Raw genomic sequence first — 12468 nt, 5'->3', positions numbered from 1 at the left:
TCAAATTTGATAGCAGCCAATTAACCTACCAGTATGTTTTTGGAGTGTCGGAGGAAACCGAAGCACTCGGAGGAAACCCACAGAAACACGGGGAGAACATACAAGCTCCTCACAGATAAGGCCATGGTCGGGAATTGAACTCATGACCCTAGTGCTGTGAGGCAGAAGTGCTAACCACTTAGCCACCGCGCTGCCCTATAACCGTACTTTTGGCTGTAACGCCAACAATTGAATATGCCCCTAAAAGTTTAACCATATTCCTGCATAAAAACAAATAACAAAAAAACAAAAAACAAAGAACACGTTGAAAGCAGAATGGATTCCTTCAATTACCAGGAGATATAAGCCATTTTTTTGTTGGATATCTTTAGATCAGTAAAGTAAGTCTGACTTTCAAGCTCCTGCAATTTATCGTAAAATATCTGTATCATTAGGGTTGGTAACACTAGTAGTTCACTAATTATATTCCTCCACATTTATAGAATACCTAAACTTCCATTAAACCGAGGCCCCAGTAGACTATTACAGAAAGCAAAGATGTGTAAAACACTTAATTACGGTTTAGTCATATCGATGGTCCTGAACAAACTTATGTAACAAATAACAGAAACTTTGTTCATGGGATATTATTATATATGTAGATTTGCTATAAATTGTCATGTAATATGTTGTTTTGAATGACAAATTATGTCAGACACAAATAATACATTTAGATTATAAGCAAAGGTCTTTAAACTCAAAATATCTTTTTAAATAATTTTTTTCCCTCTTTGAATCAGAAACAAAATATTTTTGCAATAATTTTAGTGACAAAATGTGCTATTGCCAAAATATAACAAATATTTCTACAAACTGTACAGAAAGAGATCTGATCATGTCTGACAGTCGGCCTCTATAGTCTGCTCGAGGCCTTTTTAACAAACTGTCCCAACTTCCATTTCCTTTCAAACGAGTCTTTGTTACTACTGTTTCCAATAGATGACATTCACTAACAATTACTCAAAATAACATGGCAAATCACATTTTATTGTTTACAATATGTCAAAAGAATGCCATATCTCATTGTCTGATAGAATTAATAAGACGTTTACAGTAATGTATATATACAATGTACAACAAACATAACTGCTTAGTTGTGTAAACAAGGACAAGGGGTAAAACAGAGCAAGGGCTACAATCAAACAAAGGCTATCAATCTGCCAAGCCTATCCGCCCCACTAGCATTATTAATATTATCGTATTCATTTTCAAAGTAATAAAAAAAATACTGTGATAGACTCTCTTACACCACCCTTTTCAAAATGTTCTGCTCCCAAACTTACCACTTATTTAGTATTGTAGTTACCTGTGCTTAATTAACGTATTGGTATAAGCCCCCTCATAAATTCACATAAATTCAGCACAAGTAATTTCACTAGTAAATTTAGTTGGAAATTTAAAAGCAGGGTATTTTATTTTTTGGGTGGAGGGGTCTTCTATGCTACAAATTATATTCACCTACCCAGTCTTCATCCAGGTTGTTATAGCACATTTGCGGCACTTCATCATCTAAAATATGTCTCCATTCACTTGAATGAAATTCTAATGAAAAACACTCCCGAGTGCGATTGAGTGGGTTTCTTTAAAGAACGCTGGACACAGCAATAAAAAAGAAAAGCTAAAAGCATTTTAAATTAAATAAAATGTCAGTCTAGGCTTAGTTTATTAGTTAAAGGGAAAATAATACTAAATTAAAAGCTTATCTGTGCCAATACCTACTCAATTGCGGACCTTCAGCATTTGTATAAGATGAATTTCAGCATATGACATTACTGCTCAAGTTCAGGCCTATATAATCACACCATACTGTGCAAAAAGGAAAGAGCGTGTCTAAAATACTTGAGGGTATATTCACTAAACTGCGGGTTTGAAAAAGTGAAGATGTTGCCTATAGCAACCAATCAGATTCTAGCTGTCATTTTGTAGAATGTACTAAATAAATGCTAACTAGAATCTTATTGGTTGCTATAGGCAACATCTCCACTTTTTCAAACTCGCAGTTCAGTAAATATACCCCTTGGTGTTGCAGCTATTTGTCACTTTTTTCTTCTAGATATTTAATTAAAAATGGAGTTAAGTGTATTATGTTGGCACCAACTAGGTCCAGAGTGTGTGTTGAACCTTCTGAAACACAAAAATATTACATCATAGCATTTTATATGCTGAACAGTTCATTAAATAATAAATATTGAACACATAAAATGGAAAGTAAAAGACAGCGCATATGTTTCACATTGGAACCGATGCTAGTATTCACTTACTATGGCCCATGTGAGGATATTATTGTCAAATTCAGTAGTTAAACACCAAACTGATACAAAACCACGTGTGAGCTAGATGTGATTGGATCTGCCAAAACTAAACTGTTATCAGATTTAGTTGGACAGAACTGGAAATCTGTTTGACTGATGACCATGTCTGTGAGGACATTCATTGGCTAACTAGACTGCTTGGGGATCTTCAAGACCAGTTGACTTGAACTTAATTAATAGCATATGTCACAGTAGCAGCGTTGTTCTTTACTTTCTTATAAATAAAATAGCTGTTAAACATTCTGAAATAGACTTTTTTGATTGCTATAAAAACGTGCAGACAAAATATCAACTTACAGGACAGTTCATTATTTCACATTATCTACGTGTCATCTAAGAAAATCCATATTCTTCCTTATATAGAAGGCAAATATTTTTTTAACTAGGTCCTAGCTACAAGACTGAAGATTGCAGCTCCGAAGTAGAGAATAAGGGGGCATATTTATTACTAAATCCCCGATCCTGGTGACAAGTAGGATTATGAGTGATACTTAACTGCCCAGGTGATACTGGCCCAAAGCGGTAAGGACTTACCACTGCACCAGGCCAGTCCCTGTATCTCTCAAGCTGGCTCACACATGTACACAGGGAATGAAAACCCAGACGTGGGCTTCAGAATCACTAGAAAAGAAAGACAAAAAACTGTATAAAAATAGATTAAATTTATTTTAAAAAATATATTTAAACAATATTAAAAATAAAAATGCATTATGCTGAGAATAGAGCGATTTTTTTTATTTGCCAATACTGAATACTGTTTTTTGCTCTTTGATAAATCTTCCCCGGGTATAGAGGGAAAGTTGGAAGAGAGAAAGAGAGAGAGAGAGAGAGAGAGAGAGAAAGAGAGACAGAGAGAGAGAGAGAGAGAGAGAGACAGAGAGAGAGAATACATAGATGGACATCCTGCAGTCTATGGGCCTGATTCATTAAAGAAAGTAACGCAAACAAAACAAAGGAGTAACATTGGATCTTGGCAAAACCATGTTGCATTGGAGGGGGAGATAAATTTAAAATGTGAGGACAGATTTGCAATTGGGATAGGGCATGTCCTAGGTCAACTTTTAATGTCAGTGTAAAAACAAAGCTATTGAGTATTTGCATCCTACCTGGAAAAACAGCCAGTATTTTCTTTTTGTGCAAAATAATGAACTATTTTACACCCCTTGCATTGTCACATGGTTTTGTCCAGGAGAAACATACTCACTTTATTTGCCTTACTTTCCTTAATGAATCAGGCCCTGTGAGTTGGGGAATTGGACTACCAAACAGCCATGTACAGAACCATCCTAATGACTCAGATATGTTACTACCATTGTAACTATGGACCTGATTCATTAAGGATCTTAAATGAAGAGGTATCTTATTTCAGTCTCCTGGACAAAACCATGTTACAATGCAAGGGGTGCAAACTAGTTTTCTATTTTGCACATAAGTTAAATACTGACTGTTTTTTCATGTAGCACACAAATACTTGATAGCTTATTTGTACACTGAAGTTTAAAGTTGATATTTGTGTGTTACATGAAAAAACAGTCAGTATTTAACTTGTGCAAAACAGAAAACTAGTTTGCACCCCTTGCATTGTAATAGGGTTTTGTCCAGGAGACTGAAATAAGATACCTCTTCATTTAAGATCCTTAAGGAATCAGGCCCTATGACCTTAGTGTATCTTCAAAACAAAATTGTATTTTATGATGAATTCTAGTCCCTCTCTATAATGAGCACACTGTCTAAAGAATAATAGACTGCATTAAGCATTGATTTGCTGACCCAAGCAAGAATTTAGAGTGGGATTGAGCTTAATCTGACTTTAATTAATTCAACATGCAGATGTGACCTGAGTTATTGTATCAAGCCATGCACTGCATGATTGACACATCACAAAATGCAGTATAGATCCAAGCTCCTCGTTTCCATTCAAATACAGAATGCAAATGTAAAAATGCCTACTTTTTAATTTAGTAAAATACTGCAGTAATTCAGGCTACGATGAAACATATTGACCAGCATATCAAAATGTCAACTTTACCTGTAGCTAACAATTGCACTGTTTAAATAATTTTCAGAATTATATTATATTACTGTAATAGGCATTCAGAAAGGTTTCTGAGTATATGTGTTACATCAGCTACCTATGCACAGGAAACACAGTAATCACTTATTTATAATAGAAAATTAATATGTTTTCCAAATATCCTAAATATCTAAAATATAATAAATCTGCTTAATGAGAAACTTATCAATGTATATATATTTATATATATATATATATATATATATATATATATATATATATATATAGCATTAAAAAGGATATGTTACTTTTACTGTGGCTAGGATTGATGTTCACTTCTTATAAAAGACTTGCACGGTTCCAAACAGAGATGAATCTGCGAGGATTGAAACCTTATGTGAAATTCTACAAAGAAATCAGTATGTGACCACCTTAAATTGGCCAGGAATACATTAGCAACACCATTCACATGCCATTTCTTTGAATAAATGCTTAACCCACTGAGTATTTAAAGGATGAAATAGGCGAGGGCTGCTGCAGAATCCCACTATAGGTAGACCACTGCAGAATCCCACCTATAGGTAGACCACTGCAGAATCCCACCTATAGGTAGACCACTGCAGAATCCCACCTATAGGTAGACCACTGCAGAATCCCGCTATAGGTAGACCACTGCAGAATCCCACCTATAGGTAGACCACTGCAGAATCCCACCTATAGGTAGACCACTGCAGAATCCCACTATAGGTAGACCACTGCAGAATCCCACCTATAGGTAGACCACTGCAGAATCCCGGACCACAGGCAGACCACAGTCATCATTTTTGTGGCTCAGTAGCGTACAGATGTAGCAAACTTTATTTAATTCATTAACTGACATCTAATGCATCACATTATATTGAAAGGAATGGCATGTTATGCATAAATGTCAATTTAAAGTTTGCTGCATCTGTAGGTATTTTGCTTAGCATATGAAGCGCTACCGAAACAGACTGTGGGACTGAATACTCAGTTATTAAGCCTCTAATGAACTGCCATGTAAATCCTCTAATAAACTGCCATGTAAATGGTGATTGCTCCTGCAATCTTTGTAAAAATAATATCACTAGCGAGTAATGTAAAGTGTTGAACAGACTTTTCTGTCTGCTCCAATAATGGCGTATTCTTAACCAGAGATAGTAGAGCATAAATTGAAGCCAATCAAATGACACATTCTCACTCATGATTCCAATCTCATGACTCCCTTCATGGCACAGAACATGCCACTGTTTTTAAATATCTCCTGGCCTCCTTCGCTGTAAAGTATAGGAATCTGCCATTTCCGCCAAAAAATGTACAGATCTCTCTCAAGCTTTAAATTGTTTCATTGAGACCAAGCATTCTTTAATAATGTCAACCAAACTAAGGTTTAAAGACAATCTTCATTCAAACCAATTTAAATATGCTGAGAAAACTACAACAATTACAGAGTACCATCCTTTATAAATTCCCTATCATATTTAACATGAGAAAATTCCTTCCATGCACACACTGACTGGACTTGAGCATATATGTTCCCAGTGATGCTGTTACTATATACTTCAACCTGTGTAAATCAATGTTCAACAGATATTCTCAAACTTTCAGGGTCACAGATCCTCCAGACACTTAGGGCTAGATTTACTAAATGGCAGGTTTGAAAAAGTGGAGATGTTGCCTATAGCAACCAGTCAGATTCTAGCTGCCATTCTGTAGAATGCACTAAATAAATGACAGCTAGAATCTGATTGGTTGCTATAGGCAACACCTCCACTTTTTCAAACTGCCGTTTAGTAAATATACCCCTTAATAAGTAAGCACTATACACTATCCACTGAATAACTTCTGCTGTTTCAGAGACTAAAATTTACTCCTAAAGGAGGATGTTATGATAATATGTTCAAGTAGGAAACATTTTAAAGGACATATCATTTAGAGTTCTAGGGAAGCTGGGATCACAGATAAAGGCAATCAAACAAAATTGAGCTCTGATATAAAGACACAAGTGCTAAAAATGCCTTCAAAATTATTATTTTGTGCTAGGGGCAAATCAAACAAAGGGAAAAAACTTGCACCTTGGCAAAACCATGTTGCACTGCAGGGGGGGTTCAATTTAAAATGTGAGGATATATTTAGAGTTGGGAGGGGGTGTGTCCCAGCTCAACCCTAAATCAGTGTTAAAATAAAGCTGTCCAGTGCTTGTCTGCAACATGCAACATCAGTCATTATTTTCCCTGCATGCAAAAGAAAAAAAAATGCATTTGCACCCCTTGCACAGCAACATGGTTTGTCCAGAAACAAATTTGCTCCTCTTAATTGCTGTGTAGTTCTACCTCTAAATGAGGCCCTTGGTGGCAGTAATGCTCACATCATCTAGGATCCCTATGTATACAATACAATGCACTAATTGCATCTTACCTGAGAACTATGCATGTTTTATTGAGAAATCTGACAGATAGAAGCAACAAGAACAAAGATCTGATACATGTGGCAAACAATCATAAATAATATATGCAAAACTCGTGGGTGGTTTATATCAGAATGCTGAAGATTATTTTAAGTCAACTGAGAGGATAATAAACCAACAATGATCAGCATCAATAAACCCATCATCCCACCATCTAAAACAAGTGACACTTTTCAACATGCATAAATGTCACGTTCCATGTGCAGCTCCTTCTATTGTTAGATTGTTCCCTTCTGCTCTTTATCAGTGGAATGTTGGACTGTTCAGTCTAGTGTGAGGGTGAGTTATGAACTAGCAGAGTAACTAGGAAAAAAAATCATTGAGTCACTTGACTTATACAATCTGCTGGTTCTTTCAACTTACAAGAAAACTATTGATTACTTTTGAGAGAGTGAGCCGAGAGCAGCAGGGGAAAACATTTTAGTTTTCATAAGACCTGAGGAAGACTTTTTCCCTGGTTTAATTCTGTACAGTTGGGTGACTAAAGTAATCAGTCAAGTGGAGAAAATAGAAATTAGACTGTGTGAGAGCAAGAGTAGGTTAGAGAAAAGCAGAGGCAGATAGAAGTGGTGGAGAGAGCAAAAGAGAGGGAAGAGAAAGACAGACAGGGTTATGGACAGAGAGGGCAGGGGGAGATGCAGAAATCATCACATAGGAAGGATGAGACGAACAGAGAGAGAGAGAGAGAGAGAGAGAGAGAGAGAGAGAGAGAGGGGGTGATGCAGAAATCATCACATAGGAAGGATGAGATGGAGAGAGAGAGAGAGAGGGGGGGTGATGGAGAGAAAGGGAGATGGGTGAATTAGAGAGAGTAAAAAGAGGGGGAGAAAAGGAGGCAGAGTGGAAGAGGTGGTTGAAGGAGGGAGAGCGAGGGATGGAGAAACAGACAGAAAGGAACAGAGGGAGAGAGAAAATGGGGGAAAGAGAGATAGAGAGATAATGGGAGAATGTGAGAGAGGAGAGAGAGAGAGGGGACTGGGATAGTTGAAAGAGAGAAAGAGACAGAGAGGGAGATAGAAAGAGTAACAAAGAAAGAGAAAGGGAGAAAGAGATGAAGACAGAAAGAGTGAGAGAATGGGTGAAGAGAGAGGTGAAAGCGAGGGAGAGAGCTGGAAATACAAAGAGAATGAGGAGGAATAGGGCGGAGAGTGCTGAGATCCTTACCAAGTCCACCCTGTTCTCTTCTCCCATGTTACTACATTACAGACCCAGTGCATTGCCTTTATATTGATAACTTCATTGTCTAGGTTATTAAAATGTGCATTGCATCACCATGTACATCTCCCCATCTCTATTCAATAATTTCCATTAATTAACAAATGCCTATGGTTACAGACAGTACTTTGGTGCATATGTTCTATTACATATTTTAAAAATAAAACTTAACTGTTTTACTTTTTTATACTTTCTAGTTAGCAAAAACAATGTGGCAGGGTACAGCCTTGAGCTAGTTTAGTTATCCTGGTCTGCAATGCAACAGGAACCAAAACACTGAGACAAACCAGGTTACATTATTGTACTTACCTTAGACTCACTTATCCCAAACTTTCACAGTTACACTTTAAATGTCAGCTGCAGATATATATATCTGAAAACTTCACTCAAAGTTTTTCTTTTATGATGTCTTATATTTAACATTATCCAAGGATACTTGGCTAATGTAAGATCATTTAGATAATGTTAACATCATAGACCATTCTGTCATCCTCACTAGCACATTATTACATTTTGAAAAGGGAATACAAACGGCAAGAACTGTCATATGCAAAGCAACATATCTCAGTAGTATATAGATCGTGTCAGCATTCAAAAGGCATTAATAACAATATATCACATACTACCTGTTTAATGGTCACGTACTATGAGTGTCACAAACCATTTACTGTTCTTGAAGATTATGATGTTTCCACCTGTAGCGTTCTTTATAAGATGAACCATGATATTCAGTAAACAGCAATACTTTTATGAGGATGAGAAGCATCATGCAGAACACAGCAGCGGCACTAAAGGGTTAATACAATCTTGTGACTCTGTTAAGATCAAATGCGACTTACCAGTTGTTATAGAACTACAAACCCCAAAATACCCTGTCGACTTCGACTCCCCTGGCATGCTGGGACTTGTAGTTCCACATACAGTGAGAGACCGGCGGTTTGTGTTTATCTGATCTACAGTAAGTGATGTTACTGTACCAACTAGTTATCGATTCATATGGGGCATTATTGTCAACAAAGGCACCGATGTTCTGCATAACACTATCACTTAGTACAGTACATTCTACAAACAGCTATTCTCCATTGAAACGTCTGCTCCTGTAAAGGATTTCACTGAGTTTGGACAAATGTATTAGTTTCTTCATTACACAAAGACAAATTACGTGATTGCACTGCAAGGCAAAGTTTATTTGCAATAAACTTGCGAATTGTATTATCACCAGCGAATATTGCGATTTAATACTGTACATTCAGGCCATAATTACATGTCTACATACAATACTGACTGATTTAATGTTTCTCTTTTATTAGACAATCTTATTCCATTTAAGTTATTATAGACAGTTGACTTTATGCATAGGATGAATTATTTTCTTACATTGAGATGGGCGATGGGAATTGCAGAGACTACAAGCAGAGCCCATCGCTCCCTCAAAACGCAATTCATGGGGAGAAGATAAAAAGTTGTTACATAATGGCAGTCGTGTATCAGTACAATAGTTACTCAACCGCCGTCTTTCTTTTTTTAGTTCACATTGAATAACAATAAGCAACAGATCGTCAGCCCCTTGGTCTGTGCAAATAGTTTCAGAAGACAATTTGAAAATTATTCCACTGTCATCAGTGGCCATGAAAAAAAAAATATCGAATATATAAATACAGTATCTAATATTTCACATTGAAATAATGGCAGCCATTGAACATAGGTTTCATTTAGATCAACACAATGTAAGTCTGGGTCCATCAAGTGCCACAGAGCCCAACGGATGTATAATTAACTCTTTGAATGAAAGTTTACTCAAGGCTTTCAAGGACACAAGCATGGAAAATGGGCTTTATAATGAGAACAAGGCAGGCAAACAAACAGGATCTCCTTCACTGTCTACAGAATTTGCACTTGATGATTTTCTTAAAAGCACTTTGGAAATCTTTATTAAAATAAGCATATATGATAGGGTTAAGGAGGGAGTTTGAGTACCCTAGCCAGTTGATAACGTCGTACAACAAGCGTGGCATGTGGCAGGATTCACAAAACGGCAAAACGAGGGCAACGATGAAAAATGGTAACCAGCAAAAAATAAAGGTGCCCATTATAATACCTAAAGTTTTAACTGTTTTCCTCTCCCTGGCTAAAGCCACCTTCCTTTTTGCATCTGTGCTTTTGTCGTTCTTTTTCTCGAAGCAGGTAGGAGATGTGGGGTCACTCGAGTGGTTTGGTAGAGCCAGGTGGTTTTTAGAGTTAATATGATGATGGACCTCAATGATCTCCAAGACAGCGCCATCCTCCCCGTGCCTCACTGCCCCATTCACACAAGCGCTGGGCTTAGGCTCTATACTCCTTTTCCAGTTCTTGCTGGGTTCCCCGTTGCTTTTCCGCTGTATGGTTGCCGGGGAGACTGTCAGACAGGTATCTGCCACTTTCTTTTTCTCAGGCTTTTTAACAGTCTTGCGAATCCTGAATCGGGCTGCTTTAAATATCCTACCATATAATATCAACATTAGAATTAATGGAATATAGAACGCACCAAAAGTGGAATAAATGGTGTAACCAGGGTCTTCGCTTATTTTGCAAGCATCAGGATCAGACCGGTCTTCATGTGTCCTCCAGCCCAGCATGGGTGGGATGGATATTGAAAACCCCACTACCCATGTCAGACTAATAAGAATAGCAGCTCGTCTAGGTGTCCGCTTGTTCACGTAGTCTATTGGGTCTGTTATAGCCCAGTATCTGTCCAAAGCTATAGCGCACAAATGAAGAATGGAAGAGGTACAACACAAAACGTCTAAAGAAATAAAAATGTCACAGGTTACCTGCCCAAGGGTCCACTTGTTCAATACTTGGTAAAGTGCTGCCATGGGTAATACCAAAACGGAGACCATCAAGTCGGTGACTGCAAGGGAGCCAATGAGATAATTGGCCACTGTCTGAAGATTCCTTTCCAATGCTATGGCTGCAACCACACAGGCATTGCCAAAAATCGCACATAGTATCAGAGTCCCCAGAAAGAGAGAAGTGATAATTTGGTAGCTGAGGGCGACCTCCTCGAACTTCGTACCGTTCCCCTTCTCTGAAGAGTAGTCCGAAGAGGTAGTGTTATTAAAAGCATCCATCACAAACCTTAGGACAGGTCCAGGTAGAAGTGGCCGCTGTAGGACGTCCTGTACTAATTCACTTTTTGTGAAAGGGACGCCTCCACTCCAGCTTTCCGCTTCTTTAAATCAGGCATAGTTTCAGAGGTGATGGATACCACTCCAGTCTGCGTTTCTTGGTTCGGCGAATCATTGGCGACTGATGAAGAGTTGAATACCACAGTGTGTAGGAGAAGAGAGTACGTCAGCGCTTATAGGGTGAGCTGGACATTGGACACATTCATCCAAGAACCTCTACCAGATAAAATCCATCTCTCTCCTTTGGTCCCCCCCTGCGCACTCTGTGCAGCTGATAGCTCAAAAGAGGAATGAAAAGCAATTCAATCACTATCTTGCCACTAAATAATGTACAGCAGCGTACTGTGGGAGTATTTCCCCATCGCTGTGCTTGTATTGTATTTTATGGAGGTTCCTTTCATAAGGAAAGCGGGCGGAGCTCTTGAGATTGGCACCGTAGTTTTGCGCTGGTGTGTTCACTCTCCACATAAGATCGGTTTTGGTATAAGCTTACATATCCTGATCTCTTTTACTGTGTCAGCGACAGACACAACTAACCCCCCAGTGTCAGTAGCACTTAACATGCTCGCGTTATTTCTAATCACACCTACCTACTATTATAATAAAAGTTTTCTTTCCGTTCTTTAGAATGTACAGTATGTTATATATTAACCTGTTCAATGCAAAGGATGATGGTAACAATCTGTAGCCATGCTCAGCAGAAAATATACCCATGACAGTTTATTGTACATGCTTTATCCCTTTATAAACATTTACAAAATTATTTACATAAACTATGATTGTACATTCGGTAATTAAAACCACGTATTTATTTCTCATTAGATTATAGGTCATGTTGTTGGGTCAGATTCATGTCCATATGTTCACATCGGCTATTTATTGACACTTGCTGCTGGTCTAATGTTTCTGACTATGTTTCAGGACCCTGGACAGCAGTGCAGAGTGGAAGGTAGTTTGGTGCCATCTTCAGGCCAGCCCTAGAAATAAGGTCAACGAAGGCTGACACGTACTATGCGCTCCAGATTATGCAACATCTGAGGTTTCTATAACAGTATTTGCCCAGATTAGACGATGGATTAAATATGACGTGATATCCCCGAAATGTGTTTTCCTGTTTGAGTTATTCTAGCGAATGTTTATCACGAAATCACTGAAATCATTTTACATGCATTTCCACTAAAAATGTAATCAAAGGGGAAATGTTGCTTTCCTGACGAACCACACTCTAGGATTTAG

At 37.9% G+C, this 12468-nt stretch overlaps 1 protein-coding gene across 1 annotated transcript; it reads right to left on the bottom strand.

Moving 5' to 3' along the window:
• Positions 1-9231: 9231 nt before the first annotated feature.
• HTR1A (5-hydroxytryptamine receptor 1A) lies at positions 9232-11717 on the bottom strand. Its single transcript, XM_075182961.1, has one exon. It carries the CDS (start codon positions 11173-11175, stop codon positions 9940-9942), a length of 1236 nt encoding a protein of 411 aa, XP_075039062.1. The 5' UTR covers positions 11176-11717; the 3' UTR covers positions 9232-9939.
• Between the last annotated feature and the right edge of the window lie 751 nt (positions 11718-12468).

The sequence above is a fragment of the Mixophyes fleayi genome, chromosome 1, assembly GCF_038048845.1.
Source record: "Mixophyes fleayi isolate aMixFle1 chromosome 1, aMixFle1.hap1, whole genome shotgun sequence".
Classification (NCBI taxonomy): domain Eukaryota; kingdom Metazoa; phylum Chordata; class Amphibia; order Anura; family Limnodynastidae; genus Mixophyes; species Mixophyes fleayi.
The sequence above is the reverse complement of the archived record's forward strand: the minus strand, read 5'-3'. Positions and strand labels throughout refer to the sequence as shown.

What these genes read in the sequence shown, in the direction of transcription:
- HTR1A (XM_075182961.1), bottom strand. Translation starts at nt 11,175, where the DNA reads ATGGATGCTTTTAATAACACTACCTCTTCGGACTACTCTTCAGAGAAG.